General features: G+C 43.2%; 2 protein-coding genes across 5 annotated transcripts; both read left to right on the top strand.

The window, feature by feature from the left end:
* Positions 1–223: 223 nt before the first annotated feature.
* Positions 224–1,898, top strand: LOC143296418 (uncharacterized). Its single transcript, XM_076608318.1, has one exon. It carries the CDS (start codon positions 356–358, stop codon positions 1,346–1,348), a length of 993 nt encoding a protein of 330 aa, XP_076464433.1. The 5' UTR covers positions 224–355; the 3' UTR covers positions 1,349–1,898.
* Positions 1,899–2,151: 253 nt separating this feature from the next.
* Positions 2,152–24,085, top strand: LOC143296024 (15-hydroxyprostaglandin dehydrogenase [NAD(+)]-like). Of its 4 annotated transcripts, none has more exons than XM_076607768.1 (8): positions 2,152–3,408; positions 14,783–14,925; positions 16,571–16,694; positions 17,451–17,557; positions 18,890–18,986; positions 20,070–20,149; positions 21,488–21,636; positions 23,379–24,085. In XM_076607768.1, exons 2-8 carry the CDS (start codon positions 14,794–14,796, stop codon positions 23,578–23,580), a joined length of 891 nt encoding a protein of 296 aa, XP_076463883.1. In that variant the 5' UTR covers positions 2,152–3,408; positions 14,783–14,793; the 3' UTR covers positions 23,581–24,085. The 4 variants fall into 4 exon arrangements, with proteins under 4 accessions (XP_076463883.1, XP_076463881.1, XP_076463882.1 ...); XM_076607766.1 differs by lacking the exon at positions 2,152–3,408 and adding an exon at positions 14,491–14,568; XM_076607767.1 differs by lacking the exon at positions 2,152–3,408 and adding an exon at positions 14,503–14,568 and having other exon boundaries at positions 14,786–14,925.
* Positions 24,086–24,794: the final 709 nt, after the last annotated feature.

Raw genomic sequence — 24,794 nt, 5'->3', positions numbered from 1 at the left:
AATCTATAATGGTAAAGGTATGCAATTTTTGGAAGGCAAATCCTGCGTGGCTGCGTGAGACTGCAGGCGAATGTCTGTGTGTGGTGTGGTGTGGTGTGTGTGTGTGTGTGTGTGTAAGAGAGAGAGAGAGAGAGAGAGGAGTGGAATCCGTTTTCCAAACCAATAGGGGAGATCACTCTGAATGTTCATGACTGAGGCTCCCAAAATAACAAGAACACAGAAAGTGTGTGGCATAGTTTACGAGAACCAAAACATGTCACCATTATCTGACTCATACTGGTCCTGCTGAGGATATCTAGACAACTGAAATCCTGCTTAATAAGGAAACGCGTGTGAACAAAAACACAACTTCAACATGCAGTCATTGAGGAGAGTCAGATCAGTTTTGGTTAACTTTGCGGACAGGCTTCGTTTGATGTTGTCACGGACACGGACAATGTTCCTGACCGTTGAGGTAAGGTCTGAAGGTTCTGCCGATGTAATAGACGTTCAGCTGAAACCCGACTGCCCTTCCCAAATCACAGGCAGTAAGAACTTAAAGAAGACACTGCGTGTCACGTTTTCAGACACGTCCATTGAAATTCTCGGGTCACGGAGTGGCACTGATGCCAGTGATGTGCTCACCGAAGAGACTTTGGCAGTGGTGATGAAGAATCATCCCAAGATGCAGGATGTGACTCACATGTTTGTTATACAACATTCGTGTTTATCAAGTGTTCCGGTTCTCATCGGAAAGCTGACAAACCTCACCATGCTGGACCTGTCAGCAAATAGCCTGCAAGATCTGCCATGGTCCATCGTGTGTCTGAACAAACTGAAGGTCTTGAATTTATCAAGAAACCAGTTTTACATTCTCCCTCCAATAGTTGGACATCTGAGAAGTTTGGAACAGTTACTACTGAATGATAACTGTCTGGAATATCTTCCCACCAGTCTGTTGCAGCTGGAGAAACTACTGGCGCTAGAGATGTCTGGAAATGCACAAATACGAGCACCTCCACTTGCTATCTGCAATCAAGGACTTGATGCAGTGTTCAGACATCTCAGGAAAAGAACTGCTCGCAAAAACCTGTGGAGCAACAGTACTCACTTTTATGAGCCTCAGTTCAGAGAACAGAATGAGAATGGTAACCTCCAAGTGAAAAGCTTGCTGGAGATTTGTGTGGCTAATGTGCTCAGGTTTAACTTGGACTTTTTCTCTCAGCCCTTCGTCCCTCCTCCACTGAAACGACATTTGTATGACTCCTACAAGACAAAGATGGCAACAGTGTGGGTGGCTAAATGTAGCCAGTGCAAGTGCTTTTTCAGTACAGAGGCCTTCTTCGAAGGACATGACTGTCGGCTGTAGGCAGTCTGAGTGTGATAGGAAGAACTCTTGTTATACACACTGTGCTTTGAAAGTGTTAACAGTTGATTTAAACTTTTTTTTTAATTCTTGCTTTGAAGTGCCTTCTCTATTGTTAGTGGGTCAGATTGACTGTTAAACTGACTTCAAATTTTGTAAATTTTTGCCAGATGCTATTCTGATTCATGTTCAATAATACTGTTTCTGAATTATGTATAATTCATGCGTGGTGAACCACTATTATATTGTGCTCAGACAAATGTAACTTTAATTTTGCAGAACTTCCTAACTCAGTCTAAGCATGCAACAACAAAATGTATTTTATACATTTTAAACATTGATCAAATTAATCATTTATTGACTCATATTCTTGAAATATATTATTGATGTTGTGTCAAGTAGAGACCCCAGAGTCAGTTGTTATATATACTGAAACTGTCCAACCTTAAACTGTGAAATTACTTTATTTTTAAAAATTTTATTCTGAATTCTGTGATACTTCAGTTTGTGCTGAAGAGATATCATATAACTGATACAAGTTACATTAATTAACATTGTGACAACTTTTTCCATTTTTGTTTTTTCTGGATGTTTGAAAGAAGTTTCTTACACCAGTCTTAGGTAATACTGTCTATTTCTTCTGTTTTTTTAATTTTTTTTTTTCCATAAAGATATATATATATGCTCACCTCTTTCTTTTCCCCAGCATTTGGTGGGCTTTCAAGGCCTGAGCAGTGCATTGTTTGACACTTTTGTAATGAAATATGTAGTATTATGTATTGTACAGAAATCACAAAAACTTAAAAGTCAAGGACCAGTTCAATTCATACAACTAAAAAGTCCTAAAAAGTCATAAAATGAAAAGCAGGTATGTTTTCATGAAATGTTAAAAAAATCTAAAGTTGACTTAAATGATGCAGGCTGCATAGTGCATATGGTCTACTACAGTTTACATCTCATTTGAAAAAAAAAAAAAAAAGGTGGTTTCAGGCACAGATACACAATGAACATCTTGAAAAATTCATTAAAAATATGTTTCAGCAAAAATTTTTTACATTTGTTGATTTTTTGTTTTTCAGGATTTTGTCAGAGACACCTGTCATGAATACATTGCCATTGGTTCTTTTACGTGTGCAAAGTGTATGCTGCTCATAGTGAGACCCACTGACGCAGACCATTACAAAAGGTCTGCTAGAGGAGAAAGGGGCAGGGGGTGAGACTTCCAGTCACTTCCTGGTTTTTTTGACGCTCTTCCACCAGAACCAGTACCGTGCTGTAAGGGACTTGTGGGTCATTCCTCTGGAAATGAGACAACCATGGCTTTGCTTTGATTGCGATTGAGGGCTGTGCATTCTTTTTTTTCTTTTTTCTTTTGTTGTTGTTGTGCGTTTAGAGTTGGCTTCATCAAGATTTTGTGCCTTATAATTATTATTGTTATTAGTATGTTTATGTATTTATTATTTTTTTATTCATTTATTTAATTTTATATTTCTTTAATTAATTAATTATATATTTTTTATTTTTATTTTATTTTATTTTTTTTTCCTCTATGCCTGATAAAGCGCATTGGGTTACGCTGCTGGTAAGGCATCTGTTTGGCAGATGTGGTGTAGCATATATGGATTTGACTGAACGCAGTGATGCCTCCTTGAGCTGCTGATACTGTGATTGAGGGATGTTTAAAGGAGGAGGCTCAGTATGCTGCAGAGTGAGTTAGATTTGATCTTCTCAGGACTTTTGTCTGTGAATGTTGATGAATTTGTTTTATATTCAGTTTCTTTTATTCACATTTATTGTCTTAATTAATGTCAGCTATTTAACAGTTTCTGATTCAGAGATAATCAAATATTTTTGTATAGGTAACGAGGTCAGTTTCATTCCAAATCAAGCCATTCCCTTGCACAGTACTCATCCTCTTCACTTGAATAAAAAAACAGCAAAAAACCCCCAATTTTTTATTTATATTTTTTCTTCTCTTTTTTTCACTCTTGAATTTTTTCTTTGTTGTTGCAAAGACTCTGCTGTACAGTTGATTGCTGACCAGTTGGAATCAAGAACATGAGGTTGGTTTATTTTTTATTAATGATTTATTCATGAAATACAGACTCAGATTTTGAAAAAAAAAAAGAAAAAAGAAAAAAAAAGGGGGTGGGGTGTGTGTGTGGGTGTGGGTGGGGGGTGGGGGGGGGGGGGTAGGTTCATTTGAACTGTTAATGATGAACTATATTTATGTGTATGAGTTAAATGTAGATTCAGATTTGGGGGGATCGATTCATACAGCTGTAATGGATATATATTTAAATACGAATAAAGAATTTTGGGGAGATTGGTCTATTTCTGTTGAGAGATGGTCTATTTCTGTTGAGAGATTGGTTTATCATTTTTTTTTTTTTTTTTTTTGTTTTGTGTGGCGTGGCTGTGCACAATTATAAACGTTACAATAACATACAACACGAGAATGGTTGGGTTTTGTGATCCAGTGTATTGACGTGCAACTTATTTTGACAAGCGCCATCGAGAGCCGACCCAAGTTCCGCGCTTGCGCGGTACATCCAAAAGTCGGACCGGAGCCCGGCACATCTCCCCCTCAATGAAATGGACAAAAAGCATTCACGAATAATGCTAAGATTATTTTTTTAGAGTCTTTGTGATAACCGAGAGGGGAGATCTCAATGAATGTTCATTTCACTTAGAACTTGAACTTCAGCGATGCCCTCGGGAAGACATCTGGTCTCGGCGTTGATCAAGGATGGTGCGTTGACCACGTCGGCATGGCATGGCTGCATCAGCGTCTATAGCGTGCTGGAAGAACAACAGCACGCCCACTTCGGGTTGTCTGGACTGGAACCGGCGACGTCTCAGGCGAAGGACCGGCTTGGCTGGGCAGCGGGCTCGGCTGGCTGGCTGCAGGGCTTCTTGCCTGGCGAGGTGGCCTTTCAGAATGAGCCACTGGGGTAGCTGGGGGTAAGGGATCAGGTGGGCAGGTCTGGACATTGACCTCGGGGTGTCCCTGGATTGGGGGACTGGCTTCAACTGGGACTTTTGGACCAGGAACAGTAATCTGATGTCCAGACACTTGTGGGAGAGTAGGATAAGTAGCGTTCTGCGTAAAGCTACTTGCAGGGAGGGAGTGGGATAGGCGAAGGTGTTTGCGATTTCGCCTGTACTGGGTACCAGCAGGGGTTTCAATCAGGTAGGATCTGGGGGCAACCTGACTGACAACTCGAGCTGAATTGGACCATCGGGACTCATGGTCCAGCTTCTGGAGGACATGGTCTCCAGGTTGGAGCTCGGGCAAGTAGACGGCTCCGTGATGCTTGTCGAAGTTCTTCTTGTTGTTGAACTTGGCCTTGGCATCGTTCTGCTTGACGGCATTTTTGTCGTAGAGTTGAGGTTCCAGGTTCGACTGCAGGGTAGGCAGGGTGGTTCGCAGTCGACGTCCCATCGCGAGTTCTGCAGGGCTGGCCCCTGTTGGGCCTGTAGGTGTCGCTCTGTACGACAAGAGAGCTTCAAACGGATCTTCTTGGTCCAAGATGCGTTTGGCAGTTTTTACCGCTCTCTCCGCCTCTCCGTTGGAGATTGGGAAATATGGGCTACTTGTGCAGTGAGTGAAATTCCACTTGTCAGCAAACTTCTGGAATTCTACCGAGGTGAACTGCCTGCCATTGTCGGACATCAGCGTTTCTGGTATGCCATGGTGGGCGAAAATGTTTTTCAGCCGACTGATGACAGTGTCAGTTGTCATGTTTGGCAGGTGGGCAATCTCAATGTAGCGAGAAAAATAGTCAATCAGGACTAAGTAATGCTGGCCTTTCACTTCACAAATGTCAGTTCCGACCATTTGGAATGGGCGATCTGGGAGAGGGGTAGGCTGGAGAGGTTCATGTTTCTGCGATGGTTGTCGCTGTTCACAGTAGGTGCATTTCTGTACCTTCTCTGCAATCTCTCTGCTGAGTCCAGGCCACCAGACTGAGGAGTTTGCTCTTTCTCTGCACTTCTGGATACCAAGGTGACCTGCGTGTATCCTATCAAGGATTTCAGCGCGCATTGACGCTGGCATCACGATTCTGCTTGCTTTGATCAGGAGGCCATTGTGAACACTCAGTTCGTTTCTCACAGAGTACAGTTCTTGTAGTTCTGGACCTACGTCGTTTTGGTACACGGGCCATCCAGCAACTGTGTAGTGAACTGCTGCGCTGAGAACTCTATCACGGCTTGTTTCTGCTGCGATCTGAACCAGACGTTTATCTGTCATTGGCCACGTTGACCTGACGAAGTCGACATGTGCTTCAATGTCCTGATGAACTTCCTGGAAATCTTCTTTCTGGGACGCCTGAGACAATGGGCTACGGGACAAAGTGTCTGCGACGACTAGATCTTTGCCAGGAGCGTAGAATGCACGCGGATTGAACTTCATCATCCTCAAGAGAAGTCGCTGACAACGCAAAGGAGTGTCTTGGAGGTCCTTTGCGTTTATCAGCGGCACCAGGGGCTTGTGGTCAGTTTGGAGCTGAAAGGATTCCAAGCCAACGAGATATCTGGAAAACTTTTCACATGACCAGACGGCTGCCAGACACTCTTTTTCAATCTGGGCGTATGAGCGTTCAGCGTTGGTGAGTGTACGTGAACAGTAGGCTACAGGTTTTTGGACTCCGTCATGTTCTTGGAGTAGGACTCCGCCTATACCGTAACTGCTAGCATCACTGCTCACTGTTGTTGGTTTGGTCAGATCGAAGAAGGCAAGTACTGGTGCAGAGGTGAGTACTGCTTTCACTTTCTCCAGTGCTTCACGTTGTGGTGCTTCCCATGACCATGCTGTGTCCTTTTCCAGGAGCCGAGTCACTGGCTTCAGTGTTGATGACAGATCTGGGACGTACCTGCCCAGGAAGTTGACGAGACCTAAGAGTCTTTGCAGCTCTGTAACGTTCTTGGGGTCTGGCATGTTCATCAGTGCCTCAACTTTGCCTGGGTCGGGTTTCACTCCGTCTCCGCTGATGATGTGGCCCAAGAACTCGATCTCGGTCTGTCTCAGCTGTGATTTCTCTTTTTTGAGCTTCAGGTGATGGGAGTGCAGTTTCTTGAGGACGTCGTCCAGGTGCTTTTCATGCGAGTTGGCATCTTCACTGAAGACGAGGATGTCATCAAAGTAGCAGAGTACGCAATCTATGCCCTTGAGGATTTCTTCAACTGTTCTCTGAAAAATCTCTGGCGCTGACGAGATCCCGAACGGGAGCCTTTTGTAGAAATATCTCCCATTTGGCGTCATGAAGGTGGTAAGCTTTGCCGTTTCTTCATCTAGCGGCAACTGCCAGAAGCCTGAGGTTGCGTCTAACTTGCTGAAGACCTTCGCACCACTCAGCTTATGCAGCAAGTCATCCAATGTGGGCAGGGTGTACCTTTCACGTTTCACTGCCTCGTTCAGCTTCTTGAAATCCGTGCAGATACGAATCTGGCCTGACTTCTTCTGTACTGGAACCATTGGCGCACACCAATCTGTTGGCGTTGTGATTTCTTCTATGATTCCAAGTTTCTCCATCATTTCTAGCTCTGTTTTCACCTTATCAAGGAGAGGGATGGGAACACGACGTGCGACTGAAATGCTGTAAGGCTGAGCTCCTTCTTTCAGGGCTATCTTCACTGGCTGGCACCGGACTGGCGGCCCATCTAACATGCTTCCAAAGATCTCTTGTTCAACACTCTCAACGCGCTTGATGAGATTCAGTGCAATGGATGCACTCCGACTCAGGAGATTATCCATATCTCCATCAACGACGACAACGTGCAGTGACATGGCGTCTTTTGTACCATGCAGCTTCACACCAGTTTTGAACTGGCCTGCTGTCTTCAGAACACCACCCGGCGACTTCAGAACAGCTCTAGCAGGGGTGAGCGGTGGAGCGAGATGAAGCTTCTTGTACTGGCTGTGGGACATGATAGTAATGTCTGCTCCAGTGTCTATCTTAAACTTGCAAGGTGTGCCACATACATCGAGTAGTGCGTACCATGCTGGGATGTTGCTGTCCACTGCTCCAAGGAAGAACGTACGTTGTTCGTTGTTGTTTTCATTGTCTGTCAAATCTTCTACGACGTCGGCTTCTTTTGCTTTGCTTCGGCACACAATGGCGAAGTGGTTCCATTTTCCACAATGACGACATTCTTTTCCTTTCGCTGGGCAATCAGTTTCTTTGTGATGTGCATCTCTCCCGCATCTATTACATTTGCCACCTCTTCCTCCTCCACGGTGGGGGCCGCGACCACGCGGATTACGATGCTGGCCTCGAGGTGTGACGCTGTGTGAGGCTGTGCCCTGGGCTGCTCTCTGGTGACCACCACGGTGGCGTCCATGCTGTCCACGGACTGCATCGACCGAAGAAGGGCGCTGTGAAGTCAATTGCTGCTTCACAAGTTCATACTGTCGCGCTAGCTGTGTAGCATCTTTCAGGGTTAAGTCTGCTTGTAGCTGGAGTTTTTCTGACAATTCTCTATCTGATAAACCTACAACCATTCTGTCACGAATCATGGACTCTTTGTCTGGAAAATCAGCGTGTTCAGCTAAGTCATACAGTGCACGAATGTATGTCTCCACGTTTTCACCTGGGAGCTGGGTACGCTTGTGGAAAACTGCGCGTTCGTGAATAATGTTTCTCTTTGGCGTGAAGTAGTTATCAAACATCTTGACAACATCATCAAATGTAGTGTTTGGTGGGTCAGGGGGATCTTGATCAGCACGATAGTTTGTGTGGATAGTAAATGTTGAATATATCTTTTCAGCTTCTGAACCCATACTATAGATGAGAGAAGAAACTTGAATGTCAAACGACTTTCTTGATAGTTCTGTGCAAGTATGGTAACGCATGAATCGTTGTCGCCAAGTAGGCCACTGCTCAGGAGAGGTAAAGTCAAAATTAGTAGGAGGCTTGAACGACATGATTTTCGGTCCGTTTCTTGACAATTGATCTTGATCTTTTACATCAACGAACTAGGGAGAGCACTACCTATCCTAATCCTAACCTAATGTTGAGGACCTGGCCAGTCGGCGCTCGTTCAGCGAACGACCAACATGATGCCACGTCCGGCACCGAAGCAACTAATATTTACTATCAATTTTCAATGTCAGAACACCATCTATTTGTGACACGCTAATGTAACAAAATGGCAATGACGTAGTTCGAGTCTTGTGTCGATAGATTTCGCTTCAAAAGATCAGATATTTTACGTACCTTCACTTGTTAGGAAACCTACCAGTCACCATCCCACCGCTGCCACCATGTGGCGTGGCTGTGCACAATTATAAACGTTACAATAACATACAACACGAGAATGGTTGGGTTTTGTGATCCAGTGTATTGACGTGCAACTTATTTTGACAAGCGCCATCGAGAGCCGACCCAAGTTCCGCGCTTGCGCGGTACATCCAAAAGTCGGACCGGAGCCCGGCACATTTTGTATACATGATACAGATTCTCTTTTTTTTGTTGTTGTTTTTTGGTGTGTTTGTTTATTTTGGCTGCCTTGAGATTCATTTGATTCCTTGCTATTGTTGTTGTTGTTGTTGTCATATTTGATACATATATGTTTAGAGTTTATGTTCCCTCTCTTTGTCAGCCCCAGCCCTCTCTGCCAGTTTATATATCTTGTTTTCCTTTTCTTCCCATTTTTTTTCATTGTTTTGTTGCCTGTCATCTTTTAATGAGAAGAAGTGATTGATAATGATATTGAAAACACAAACAAAAAAACCGAAAACAAAAACTGAATGAATACATTGTATACATGTACATTTTTTGTGTGTGTGTGTTCATGTCATTTCACTGTGAGTGTGACACTACATGAAAAGCGCACATATATACACACGTGTGTGTGTGTGTGCGTGTGCGTGTGCGCGTGTTTTATCTTCAGTTTAACGTGTGTGGGTGTGTGTGGGTGTGTGTGTGTGTGCATATGGGTTATGTATAGGGATAGGGGGTGAGGGGGGGTGTACGTTTTGTAATAATTATGTAATTTTAGGAAGAAAATTTCCTGTTTGACCTAAAGTGCAGCATCCCATGATTCACATCACAGTGCACAGACCAAAAATTACATTTGCATGAAGACTTTTTTCTCACTAAATTCCATGATAAAAATAAACTTTAACCTTTGCCATATCACAGATAAAAAAAAAGAAGAAGAAAAAAAAGAACCTACCCACACTCATTTTAATTTTAATAACTCAGTCCATTTTGCTACTTATTTAACTTAGATTTGATGACGTTATCAATTGATGATTTCTGCATCTGTCCATAATCCATTGATGATTTTTGTATCTATCTATTCATCTATCCATTGGTGTGAATATATATATATATATATTACACAGAAGGAGTTTGATTTGTGTGTGACTTGCTATCATTCTTGCGTGTTATATTGGCAGTGAATGATACATGTATCCATGCATTCATGTGTGAAATATTGTGATCAATATGAAAATGTGTGACAAATGCTCATGTAAGAGACACAGCATTTAAGCTTGACCAAAGTTGTTGGTTGTTAAACTATAGTTTTCATGTCATGGTCTTTATGTTATACTGATAGAATGATGAACATTTTTTTATGATTGTGTCAAGGTGGATATTTCTTGATTGTCATGTTGATTATCCTCAAGAACAAGGATACAATTTCAGATTACCATTGTTCAGTTTTAAATGAACTCTGACATTCCATTCTCTTTTCTAGGGACTGTCTCTACCTGTCCTCCCCAATATGTTCGGTAAATTATGTTGTGTTTAGAAATCCTAGGGGGGAACAATGGCACTGTCTGTTTCTATTACCAGTAAGCCAGCTGTTCCACATTGACTGTTCATCCCATGCAAACCTACTCTTAAGTGTGTGTCTTTCCTTCGCAGGTTTTTTCACTTGTCATATAAACTGTGTAAAAAAGATATTTATATTTGCGTTGTTGAGTTTGCATGTACAGGCCTGTATATCATATATCACATAGATCTGTCTGGGGTTCTTTCAGTGTAAATAGCATCCCCACCTTCTGGAAATTCAGTGCTAGAAACTTCCTCCTTTCTGTCACTCTCTTTGTTTCTGCCTTTTTTCTTTCATCATTGTTGTCAACTTTTTCTGCCATTCCAGTCCATTGCCCTTTCGTTTTTCGAGCAAGCCTTGACTTTTTCCCCCTCTCTTTTGCAGTCTATGGTGTACTATCTGTGCCGCTGTTTTTCTCTGGCGATTAGTAAGTGAGATGTTAACACTGGGATAGGCACTACCTGCCCATTCTGCAGTGTTGTTTGCCTATATATGACCATTTTAAAATGTATTTTTTGTTGAATAATAATAATAATTATATTTATATAGAGCTGAATCTTGTGCAGAGACAAATCAAAGCGCTTTCGCACCAGTCATTCACACACATGCATAGCTCTAAAACTGGAAAAACTGAAGACAAGGAAGAGCCAGGGAAGGGAGGCTATTTTGGGAAGAGGTGGGTTTTAAGGCCAGACTCGAAAGAGCTGAGTGCGGAGACCTGACGAAGCGAAAGAGGGAGTTCATTCCAATTGCATTTTTGCATGGACAGTGTGTTATCAAGGACAACGCCGAGGTTCCTGACTGAACTGGAAAGAGGGATGGATGTACTGCCAAGTTTGATTTTGTCAGTTGTGATGGAAGAGAGTTTTTGTTTAGTTTCTATGATCATTGCTTCCGTTTTGTCCGGGTTTAATTGTTGCTTATTCAGAGTCATCCAGTTTTTATGTCCAGAAAGCAGTTGCATGTTTCTCGCAAGAGCGACCACAATTTTTCAGGGGTATCACTCCTCTGGAGTTGGGTGTCATCAGCATAAGAATGATGACTGACATTATGGCGGTTGATAATTTCAGCGAGAGGAGCAGTGTACAGTGTGAAGAGCACTGGGCCTAAAACAGATCCCTGTGGGGCTCCATGTTCGATTTCAACGGGTTCAGATAGGAAATAATCAACAATGACAGACTTGAATCGATGATCAGTGAGATAAGATTTGAACCAGTCCAGAACAGTGCCGTTGATACCAAATGTAAAAAAATGAAGCCGGGAAAGAAGGATTGAATGGTCTATCATGCCAAAGGCGGCTGACAAGGCTGGCTTTGAAGAAATTTTTTTTCCTTTTCTAGCTACGATTTTATGTAATCTGGGGATGATAGATTAAGCGGAATGGCTAGCATCCTCAGCATGGCCTAGTCTTATTTGCCATAAGGAGCTAAATGGTTGGGATACTGTGTCGTGAACTATGTTTTATGGGTTTGTCTTAGTGTGTTTTTTGTGGGTTTTTTTTTTTGTGTCGGTGTTTTTTTTGTTGTTTTTTTTTTTTTTTTTTTTTTAAATAGATCTGACAGTTTTGAGTTTATGCGGTCGTGCATTTGTATGGTTTGACAGTCCTGATATGGCCCTGTGCGGTCGGCTGGACTGTAAGCAACAAAAACAAGAACAAGTTCATTTGAATGTTAGTTTGAAACATGTGTTTTGATGATTTTTGCTGATGCCATACAATTTGCCATCAGTTTATTTTTCAGTTGCTGCACATTTATCATTCATTTTTGAGATTTTTATGCACTTGAATATATTTCTCGATGCTCAGATAGGAGTCACAAGATGAATCTGTCCCATGCTTGGGTGTGTATGCTTAATGTTTGTGCAAATTTGTACACAGGTAATTGAACTTGAAAAGGGAAACAAACTCATAACTTTATTTTTTAATATCAGGTGATGTACTTATCTGTGATACCAGTTTGAAACACACACACACATATATATATATGTGTGTGTGTGTGTGTGTGTGTGTGTGTGTGTGTGTGTTTTAACATGTTTTGCAGTGTATGATATTACACGCTGATTGTTATACCATTGTGTAAACTTTTGTCAACTGCGCGCGCGCGCGCGCGCGCGTGTGCGCGCGTGTGTGTGTGTGTGTGTGTGTGTGTGTGTACTATATATGTGCGCGCACGTGAGAGATACTGAGAAAAAGAATATGCATTCCCAAAGATATGCAAGTATGCACGTTTTCTTACCCTCATACACGCACGCACAAGCACACACACGCACACACACTCACACACACACACATGCAAGTACACATGGATATTATACACACGTCAGCACGCACACGTACGCACGTGTATGCGCACTTACGCGTGCGCGCGCGCGCACACACACACACACGCGCGCGCGCACACACAGCCTAAGTTATGGTTACATGAATACTGAGTACGGTAATTGTGACATTGACAGCTCTATATAGCTGAAAGAGAATGAGAGGTGAGAGAGAACAAGGCCTAAAAATTAATGTATGTCAAGAGAATGTTCAAAAAAAAAAAAAAAAAAAAAGTAAATAAGCACGCACATGTTACAAACAACAACAACAACAACAACAAAACACACACACACACACACACACACACACACACACACACACACACACACCCACCCCCAAAAAAAAACAACAAAAAAACCAAACAAACAAATAAAAAAAAACAAAAAAACCGCCGTTTAAACAATTGTAGGAACAATGGAGAGTTTGAAAGAGAGACAGAGCGAGACAGATAGAGACAGAGAAATGACGTCATTTATGATCAATAATACATATTCATATAATGAACAATAAATGCATACAAAATACATGTGTATGCACATGTACACGAAAACATAAGGCAGTGGGTATATATATTGTCGTAAGAAGAATAAAAGAGGAGGGAGAAGAGATTGTGTGTGTGTGTGTGTGTGTGTGAAAAGAGAGGGAAGACAGACAAAGAAAGAAGGGACATGTAGAACGACAGAAAGAGAACGAACGCATGAATCTTTTTTGATGAGGGAAGTGGAATAAGCATGCACATGCTTTATTTATTTAAAAAAAAACTATTTTAAAATATTTTTTACATCAGTCATCAGGGCAAAGAGAAACGAAATCAAAATATTCACAAGACAGCGAAAGGTTACAGAAATAGAGAGAGCTGGAGAGAGAAAGAGAGAGGTGTGTGTGTGTGGGGGTGGGGGGGGGGGGGGATGATACAAAAAGCAAACAAACAAAAAAACAAACAAGGTAAAACTTTCTGAGAGTGATTTATAACTGTGGGATTTGTTCCAAATCATTTACTGGAGAAGATGGGAAAATAATGGTGTGTGTGTATGTGTGTGTGTGTGTGTGTGTTTGTGTGTGTTTGCAAGTCGTGATGATTTCGCGCTGTTTAATAGATACTGGGAGTGAATTCTGGAGTTGTGAACCACAGAAGGCAAGCCTGTGAGTTGTTAGGTTTTCTGTGGTCAGATTTTGTCACATGCATGTAGTTATGTACACATACATATGTATACACACATAGTCAAGCACAGCTAACGCAAAGGAAGTGGACCTGCCACAACTGAACTTATTGCTGAGGGAAAAGGTGGGTTTTGAGACGAGATTTAAAAGATGCGAGGGAATCAGAATGACCGAGGTTATCAGGGAGCTTGTTCCACGTCTTTGGCGATTGAAAAGAAGACGATCTGTGTCCATAGGTCTTACTTCTGACGTGAGGTATCCTGAGAAGTCGAGTATCAGAGGAAGAACGGAACTGGCGAGACGGGGTATAGATATCGAGGAGTTTAGAAAGATACTTGGAGTTCAGAAAGAAACATAACATCATCTTTGTAAAATTGCCATCACTTTGTCATATTACCTCTCGTTCGACCACAATGGCTGCCATGTTGGAAAGATCATGAAGGAAATCAATTCCAACATGTCATTATCAACTTCCAACAGTACCCCTTCATTCATATTTGTTTAGTGCAGTACAAAATGTCTCCAAGTTTGCAGCTGATAGCAGCTGATAGTCGGTGTCCAATATAATTATGGGACTGACGCACGGCTGATATGGGTTAAAGTGTTGGCGCTTGTAGTATGGTGTTCCATGGGATGACCTGTTATCAGTGGCCTGGATAAAGAGCTGAAGAACAGATTTCTTGAATGGTAATCCAGAGAGAGAGAGAGAGAGACTACAGTCTCATATCATACCTTTTTGTATGAAAGGTAGCCTACTCGCCTGGTATCGGTACTCAACCTGAGCAAAGTTCAAGTAGACTTGGACCCACCACGATGCACCGGCCACTGACCTGGATTGAGGCCACTTGCGCCCAGCAACTATAAAGACAGAACACGCCTACCCAGCATCGTACACAATCGTTCTCTCTCACCCTTTTGACACACTGTACCAGCAAGGCCTCACTAGTAAGCAGACCAGGTAGGTGTACTAGTAGCGTATTGTGTATGAATACGGTCGTCTATAGAGACGGTAATATTGGATCTTACTAATAGCTAAAGGGCTATAACTCCTGGTGCATGTTGAGGGATAAAGTTTTTTGGGAAATAAATTAAAGAGTTCTAACGAACGTCTGCTTGGGTCAATCGTGCCTGTTCACAAAGCCAAGTATATCAACGCATGATTGTATTGCTAGTAGGAAGCAAGATGTCGATGACCAGTGCCACTGCCCCTGCACCAGCTACTTACGACGTGAAAGGAAAGCACGTGTTTTTGACGGGAGGGGGGAGGGGCTTTGGACGCTCCGTTGTGGATGCTTTGCTGGCCAAAGGATCGAAGGTGAGAGTTACACAAAATAAAACAAAACAAACAAACAAATAAACAAAAACAAAACAACAACAACAACAACAAAAAAAAAAAAAAAAGAGAGAGAGAGAGAGAGAGAGAGAGAGAGAGAGAGAGAGCAGACTTGTGTTTATGACCCCTTTTATTCAAAGGTCTAAAGAAAAATGGAGAGAAGAAAGAGAAGGAAAGGGGTGAAGGGGCGGGGAGGGTGGGGGTGGGGGGTGGACAGACGAGGTGTTGGGGGCTGGGAGAGAGAGAGAGAGCACTGGACACTGAAATGTTTAATGACATTAGCTGTAAAGCTCTAGTGACATTGTAGGTACTAATCAGAACAAAACTAGTGGTGCAAAACAGATAAAATGAAGCAGAAAGGAAAAAAAAACCAACAACTGAAAATAAACAAATCAGAGATCAGCGACACTTTGTCATAAGCTTTAAGTACATGTGACAGGGTGGTGCACATTATCTTATGCCAGTGACTGATTGTTGAGAAGAGAGTATACATCTAGGCATTGATTGAATGAGGAATGGAGAAGGGTAATTGTGGTGTCGTTTAATTTGTCCAGACGACATATTGATGTTCCTTTTATGTCAGCCTCTCACTCCGGACGATGGAACGCTATAGTGTTCCTGACGTAAGGTAGCGTTCCGGACGACGGAACGCTATTGCGGTTTCGGCAATTAAAACTTTGTGCACGTTTTCCTCATGGGGTAGCATAAAAATCTCAGCTACACAGGGCATCGCGAACGTGTCAAGGGTCGAATGGAAAGTTTCTTCGTGAGGTTTCCATGACTGTACACTGTACACCGTTCACCTTGGTACCCCACATGACAAGCTAATCTGCATACGTATCGAAAATGGTGTCGCAGGTGATACAAGGGGAATTTTTTGAGCAAACTAGATCACGACAGCGGATTTTTAATGCTGCTGAAGTGATTGAAATGCTTCAGACTGAAGGTTTCGACATCGACGAGGATGATGAAGACGTTGAATTAAGTATCTGCAGTGAAGAAAGCTACCAGCAAGAAGGTACTGACAGTGACTCAGCTTCTGAGGGCTGTGAAGAGAGGGAGGGGGGTGGGTGGGCGTACACACGACGTTAGAAGAGGGGGTCAGTGGGTAAAGTACAGGGAGTTTCATTCAGTTACTTTGTGTTTAAAAAACATTTTTTTGGTGATTTTTTCCCCCACACCCTAACATATGGGTCGTCTGCAGGAGGAAAGCAAGGGAGAAAACTATTCGTCCGGAGTGAGTTAAATTAAATTAATGGCAATGCTGGTGGCATATGCTTTGGTGCTGTTTTGACCTGGGTTTTGATATTGTGTGTGTTCCAGGTGTGCTGCTTTAGTTAGGGAAATAAACACCTCAATTAATCTTACTAAAAGACCCTGCTTATGGTACGGGGAGAGAATGGAGTATGCACTTGTCCTCTGCCCCTGATCTCTTCCCATTCTACCCCCCCCCTTCCCCTCCTCACCCCCCTCCCCCCTCCCTCACACCAACAACCCCTTCTTCCCTTCCTTCAACTTTAACATGTGTGTGTGTGTGTGTGTGTGTGTGTGTGTGTGTGTGTGATATATAGAGAGACATATATATATATATATATATATATATAGATATCACCCCTCTCTCTCGCAGGTTGTCTTCTGTGACATCATAGAGGAGAACGGCAGAGCCGCAGAGAGCGATTTCCAGAAAACCTATGGCAAGGATGTCGTGACCTTTCTACCCTGCGATGTAAAGAATGACCAACAGTTTAAGGGTCAGTAGGCACAGATTAAAAGAATGACCAACAGTTTAATGGTCAGTTAAGGGTAAAAAGGCACTGCAAATTGATGTTCTGACTCACAAAGTGCTTAATTAATCAATAGTGTTAACATGATCGTCGTTGCAATGAAAATGATAATGATAGTGGTACAAATTGTAGCTATGGTAGCAATGATTGGTAGCAGTGGTTTGTGTAATGCTCTGTCCCATGTATCGCTTGTGCATCTCTCTCTCTCTCTCTCGTAATCTTTCCTTGTTTTTGTACAAGGCTTACAGATTTAGAGAAACAGTCATTTCATAGTCTTCTTTCCATTGCTTATTTATCAGCAAATTATGTTATTGTCTTTTGTTGCTGTTCAAATACCTTTTCGTGAGGGGCTATGGCCTATTTATAAATAAACATTAATTAATTAATTCGTTCATTCTTTCTTTCTCTCTCTCTCTCTCTCTCACACACACACTCTCTCTCTCCGTGTGTGTGTGTGTGTGTGTGTGTGTGTGTGTGTGTGTGTGTGTTACTCGCTTCCGTTTCGTAAAGATGTGAGTGATGCTGTGTCTCTCAGTTTCACGCTGTGTTATCCTCGTACGTTATACATATATTGAGTGTAACAAATTTTACATGTGTATATGTTTGTGTGTCTCTTAGAACAACGGCAGATATATAAGTCGGCCAAAATGCTGATATCTTCACCGTTGGAAAATAAAGATTCATTCATTCATTCATTCTCTCTCTCTCTCTCTTTCCATACAGAGGTCTGGAAAAAAGCGGTGGAGATACTGGGAAACATTGACGTTTGTATCAACAATGCTGCCATAGTCAACGAGACCCACTATGAAACCAGCATTCTCGTTAACCTGGTGAGACGTTATTTTATCACTGAGTATTAGTTTTGAGTATTAAGTGTGTGTGTGTGTGTGTGTGTGTGTGTGTGTGTGTGTGTGTGTTTCTCCTTGATTCAAGCACCCGTTTCTTTACACACACACACACACACAGTGCAACTGAAAAAAAAAGAAAAAAAAAAAGAAAAAAAAAAAAAAGGAAAAAAAAGCGGGGGTGCTAGGCTTTAGCTAATATTGGAAGTAAAATGCTTTGAAGAGAGTAAGAGAAGTTTTCTAATGTTTTCAGCTATTGTATTGTATTGTATTGTATTGTATTGCACTACTGTTTTTGTCACAAAGATTTCTCTGCATGAAATTCGGGCTGCTGTCCCCGAGGAGAACGTGTCGCCATTATGCAATGCCACACATTTGTTCAGTATTCAGGGTATTTGTTTTACTATCAGAGTGGAATTCTTTTTTTTATTTTCTTTTTTTTTTTAATAGAAAAAAAAAATTGCCAGGGACAATCCTTTTGCTGCCGTGGGTTCTGTTTCCTGCGCTAGGTGCATGCTGCACACCGCGGGACCGCGGTTTAATCATATCTTCCGAATGATTAGCACCCAGACCAGCACTCATAGTCTATAGTGGAGGGTGAGAAAATTCTACCGAGCGTGGGGTTCGATCATTATTCTCTCGCTTCTTTGGCGAACTGGCATACAACTAAGCCACCGACTGCATTAAAAAAAAAAAAAAAAAAAGGCTGAAGAAAAATAAAATAAAATAAAAGGTAACACCTCCCCCCCCCCCCCCCCCCCCGCAAAAAAAAAAAAAAAAAAAAAAAAAAGCCAAAGAGCTGAGCATTGTTTTGGAGTTGTTTCAGGTTTGTCCTGTCATTCGGTGTCCTTCCCATCAAACTGAAGCCATTTCCTTTCGCAGTTAACGGGCATCCCATAGCTTTTTTTTTCCCCGGCAATTAGGGGCAATTGAATTTATGCCCTGTATCCACTGTTGTGTCATGGGCTCTGTATCAGAGGGCGGGGCCGAACCCGAGACACAGCTGATATGAATTCATTTTCCAGATGGTCATAAATTTGATATATGGGACCTTTAATCCCCAAACGCCCCTCCCCCTTCTCTCTCTCTCTCTCTCGCCCTCTCTCTCTCTCCAGCACAGACTCCAGTCTCGTGCTTTCGCGATCGTCAGAACTTTCTCTTTGACATGCAGATGATGATGATGATGATAAAGGTGATGATGATCATGATGATAAGGATGATTATGTGTGATAATGATGATAACAGTTGTATGATGATGATGATGACGACGATGACGGTGACGTTGATGATAATAACGATGATAATGATTTCTGACAGGGGGGCACTATCCGTGGCAGTGTGCTGGCCTATGAGCACATGCGGACAGACCGAGGGGGGCGGGGTGGTGTCATCCTGAACGTGGCTTCCAATGGGGGTAAGATTTCATGATATGGTGTGTGTGTGTGTGTGTGTGTGTGTGTGTGTGCCGGGGTGGTGTCATCCTGAACGTGGCTTCCAATGGGGGTAAGATTTCATGATATGGTGTGTGTGTGTGTGTGTACCGGGGTGGTGTCATCCTGAACGTGGCTTCCAATGGGGGTAAGATTTCATGATATGGTGTGTGTGTGTGCGTGTGTGTGTGCCGGGGTGGTGTCATCCTGAACGTGGCTTCCAATGGGGGTAAGATTTCATAATATGGAGTGTGTGTGTGTGTGTGTGTGTGTGTGTGTGTGTGTGTGTGTGTGCCGGGGTGGTGTCATCCTGAACGTGGCTTCCAATGGGGGTAAGATTTCATATGTGTGTGTGTGTGTGTGTGTGTGTGTGTGTGCGCGTGCGCACGCGCGCGCGTATGTGTTCTTCGACTGACTGACTAACTGACTGGCTAACGTGTCATTAATTCTGAATCGCTTTCTTTGCTGCTTTGATGGACACGACACGCGACAGCCTTCTTCAACAGCTGTGATTTCGATGCATGTGAAATTTCACTTAACTATGTGTACGGCTGTGAGATCTCCACTGAAGTCTGTTGATCAGCAAATGCAACTGTGCGGCTGTTACGCTTTGCTCGGTCGTCGTGGCATGTAGCAGCCTTATGGATTAAGGGTTCCACCACACTCATCGTGATTTTTTTAAATTTTTACGTCAGTGATTCATTGACTGGGCCAAAAAAAAAGTCAACGTATCCAGTTGTTTGTTGATTCATTGGTTTAAACAACAACGACAACAACAACAAAAGCCCAGGATAAAAAAAGAAGAAGAAAAAAGCAGAGAGCCGAAAGAAGCACAGACGCCACGCACTCGCCAATGTTTACCGTCATCATCATCATCATTATTGTTATCATTATCATCATCGTTATCATCATCATCGTTATCATCATCATCATCATCGTCATGAGTAGTAGTAGTAGAAGCAGCAGCAGCCATAGTAGTAGTAGTAGCAGCAGCAGCTATAGTAGTAGTAGTAGTTGTAGTAGTAGTAGCAGTGTCTTAATATTGAAATGCAGTTGTTTTGTGACAGGAATACGTCATAACTGTGCCGGTATACCTGCGTACGCATCAACAAAGCATGGTATAGTGGGGTACACACTAAGCTGGGCGGTGAGTAGTGTGTGTGTGTGTGTCGGCAATCGTAAGTGTATGTGTGTATATGTATGGTGCGTCTATATGTATTTGTATGTGTGCGTGTGTGTGAGTGTATGCAGAGGTAGAGAGGATGAAAGGGGTTGTATAGAAGAGAAAGAGACAGTACTCTGTGTGTGTGTGTGTGTGTGTGTGTGTGTGTGTGTGTGCCGGCGGGCACGTGAGCATACACGCGCATGGATATACATGCCTGCTTCCCAGTGTGTATGCATCAGTGACTGGGCCCCACCTTCCCATGCCGAGCCCAAGACACAGTGGATGTGAGATCGCTTCCCCGATGGCCTTAGAGGCCATGGGGCCTTTAGTCTTTAACCTGACATCCGATGATGCTGAGGTGCTATTCTGGTGCACACCTGATGATGATGATGCACACCCGATAATGATGGTGATTATGCACACCTGATGATGATGATGATGATGATGATTCACATCTGATAATGATGATGATGATGCACACCCGATAATGATGGTGATTATGCACACCTGATGATGATGATGATGATGATGATGCACGCCTTATGTTGATGATGTGTACATGGTGATGATTCACATCTGATAATGATGATGATGATGCACACCTGATGATGATGATGATGATGATGCACGCCTTATGTTGATGATGTGTACATGATGATGATTCACATCTGATGATGATGCACGCCTTATGTTGATGATGTGTACATGGTGATGATTCATATCTGATAATGATGATGATGATGCACACCTGATGATGATGATGCACGCCTTATGTTGATGATGTGTACATGATGATGATTCACATCTGATAATGATGATGATGATGCACACCTGATGATGATGATGCACGCCTTATGTCGATGATGTGTACATGGTGATGATTCACACTTGATAATGATGGTGACGATGCACACATGATGATGATGCACACCTGATGATGATGATGCACACTTGATGTTGATGATGTGTACATGATGATGATTCACACCTGATAATGATGATGATGCACACCTGATGATGATGATGCACGCCTTATGTTGATAAAGTGTACACGATGATGATGCATACCTGCTGATAGTGATGGTGCACACCTGATCATGATGATGATGATGATGATCATGCACACCTAATGGTGATGATCATGCACACCTGATGATGTTGCACACCTGATGGTGATGCACACCTGATGGTGAAAATGTTGCACACCTGATGATGGTTGTGATGGTGATGATGTGATGATGGTGATGATGATGGTGATGATGATGATGATGATGATGATGATGATGATGACGATGCACACCTGATGCTGACTGACGGCAGAGTGACCCGCACACGCCGGAGCGGGGCGTCAGGTGGTGCACCTTCTGCCCCGAGTCCATCGAGACCCCCATCATCCGCATGGTGCCCGAGCAAGTGACGCTGCCCTTCGACGAGTGGCAGGGCTACGTCAACGCGCTGGCCCGTCAGCCGTGAGTACATTGCCGCTGCTGCTCGCCGCATGCTAGCTTTCTCCTTCCTTTCTTTCCTGCCTTCCGTCCATTAGTGGAGTGATGGCCTAGAGGTAACGCGTTCGCCTAGGAAGCAAGAGAATCTGAGCGCGCTGGTTCGAATCACGGCTCAGCCACCGATATTTTCTCCCCCTCCACTAGACCTTGAGTGGTGGTCTGGAAGCTAGTCATTCGGATGAGACGATAAACCGAGGTCCCGTGTGCAGCATGCACTTAGCGCACGTAAAAGACCCCACGGCAACAAAAGGGTTGTTCCTGGCAAAATTCTGTAGAAAAAACTACTTCGATAGGAAAAACAAATAAAACTGCACGCAGAAAAAAATACAAAAAAAATGGGTGGCGCTGTAGTGTAGTGACGCGCTCTACCTGGGGAGAGCAGCCCGAATTTCACACGGAGAAATCTGTTGTGATAAAAAGAAATACAAATACAACAAATCCTTCCTTCTTCGCTCTGGATTTGTCCACACCACGTCAACACACTGGCCGTGAGTACACCACTGCTGCTGCTCGCTGCATGCTAGTTTTCTTCTCCCTTCCTTCCCTCCCTCCCTTCGCTCCCTCACTGGAGTTGTACACACCACGCCAACAAGCTGGCCCGTCAGCCGTCAGTACATCACCGCTGCTCGCTGAATGCTAGCTTTCTTCTTCCTTCCTTCCTTCCTTTCTCCCTTCCTTCCCTCCCTCCAGCAGGATTTGTCCACATCACGTAATTCTTCAAGATTACTGGCTGCAGACGTATAAGGAAACTGCAATCCAACACAACAACAACAACAACAACAACAACAGCATGCATATTTTTATAGGAACAAAACAACAACTGCACTTTTAGTTTCACTTTCCAGGAGGCGGCATCTAAACATGCGGACTGATTGAGCTACGCTTTACCACTTCTGCTGTATTTGATAAATAAGAAAAGAAGGGGAAGAGGAAGAGGAAGAAGAAGAAGAAGAAGAAGAAGAAGAAGAGGAGGAGAACAGGTGTCCGAACTTCGCATAAACCCTACGTTAACTTCTGATCAAGGCTTCAGACGCTGCAGCACACTACACCTCCCTTCTTTCCTTCCATCCCTCCTTTCCTCATCCCCCGCCCCCTTCCTCCACCATCCTTCTGGATTTGTCCAGGTCTCATAATTCTTCAGCCTAACTGTCCGCCTGCAGATGTTATAGGAAGATGCAATTCAGCACAACAACAACACAATAATACTAATATAAAAAAAAGAAGCTTTATTACTAATTTTTCGTTTGTTACTGTTTTTGAAACATCGGAAAAATAAGACCGGCACACATTTTGTATGTTCATTTTGGAGAGAGAGAGAGAGAGAGAGAGTGTGTGTGTGTTTGCGTTTGTGTGTGTGTTTGCGTTTGTGTGTGTGTGTGTGTGTGTGTGTGTGTGCCTGAGACCTGACTGAATGACACAGAAAACGGCAAAAAGACGAGCGCGCGTCTTATGGCAGCTGTCGGACGACTCCAGCCAGGTAGGCTGCCTGTTGTGCAAATGACTCCGTGTTAGTAAGGCACTTAGAGCTTGGTCTCTCACCAAGGATTGGCGCCTAGGATATGTATCCATATCACGATGATGATGATGATGACGATGATGATGGTGATGACGATGATAATGACGATGATGATGATGATGGTGATGACGATGATGATGACGGTGATGACGATGATGATGACGATGATAGTGATGATGACCATCATCAGGGCGGACCAAGTGGCCCAGGGTCTCATGGCCTTGCTAGAGGATGGCAACAGCAACGGCCACGCCCTCCGCGTGTACAAAGACAAAGGGGAGATCATCTACCACACCATGGCCAACAACTCGCCCGACAACTTCGCCCTGTGCGCCCTGGTGGACGTCAGCCGCAGAGTTGTGCCCCCTTACGTGCCCAAGTCGCAACATTGACGTGTTAACCTTGCCACTTCATCCCGTGCATATCTATTTGTAATTGCATGATCACATTTTTTTTTTTTATAGGTCTTTTTCTCTCCTGTATATATCAAATCAATTTTAGTATTACTGGCACGGGGTGCTAAAATAACAAATTATTGTGTATTTTATTTTGTTACACCATGTCATTTTTATTGCTGTGCTACAACCATCCCCTCAGTTCCCAGTTCAGGCTCAACTAGTCAAATACAGAGCCGTATTGTAAATCTAAGTTGTGATCTGTGCATTTGTCTATGGAGTATTGCTTTCGCTATTCCTATTGCATTGTATCAGACTGATGATTAAATTTGGCCGTTTATTTTATGTCATTTTATTTTTTCCCCATTTGTATTATCCCTCCTTTTGTTTCTTCTTTTTAGATTATCTTCGCTCTTCCTCTGTGGCCGTCATCCTGTTATTGTCATGTTTCCTTGTTTCTCTATGACTCAAAAGAGTTAATGGGAATAAACAAACTCTGAAATTCTGAGTAATGACTACATGATTTGAATGGATATGAACTAAAGAGGGGAGAAGCAGGCAGAAGCAACATTAAAGAGGAGCTGAGGAATGTGTACGTGCGCGCGCGCGCGCGCGTGTGTCGCGTGCAACTTTTCAAACTAAAATTATGGCCAACTCTCTCACGCTCTCACCTTTATCCAAACAAAAGCCTTGAATAAACAGATACAAAACATTTACTCCAAATACTTTTAACAAATCAGACACGATACAGTGCTTAACAATTACACCACAAAGAAAAGAAGTCTGTTCGTTTTCCTCTTCCACATGAGGAACACCCACAATTTTCCCTTCGTCACCCTCTTCTGTGACAGTTTGTCTTTTTCCAGTAATACTCAGCTTAGGTTGGGGGTGGGGGTGGGGGGGGGGGATAGAAACTGGCACCACACAGTTCGTAGTTCTGGAATGTGGGCTCTGGTGTTGCGCTTGGGGAAACACGTCCACCAGCGACGCTCGAGCTCCCCAGGCGGAAGACGGCCACTCAAACAGCGGGGATGAAGTCGGGTCTCCACACAGGAAGAATGGAGTTCCCTAGACAAAAACCTAGAATCTGCGGCTAAGTTCTGGTGAATTATCCACGATTTTGGTAGGATTCCGCCGCCGCCCACCATCTCGGGGCGGAAGGGGAATCACAATAGCACTACGTTACATTATGGACAGTGACTCATTCACTC

Source organism: Babylonia areolata, chromosome 21 (assembly GCF_041734735.1).
Source record: "Babylonia areolata isolate BAREFJ2019XMU chromosome 21, ASM4173473v1, whole genome shotgun sequence".
Lineage (NCBI taxonomy): Eukaryota > Metazoa > Mollusca > Gastropoda > Neogastropoda > Buccinidae > Babylonia > Babylonia areolata.
Note: the sequence above shows the minus strand (reverse complement) of the source record. Positions and strands in the feature narration are given on the sequence as shown.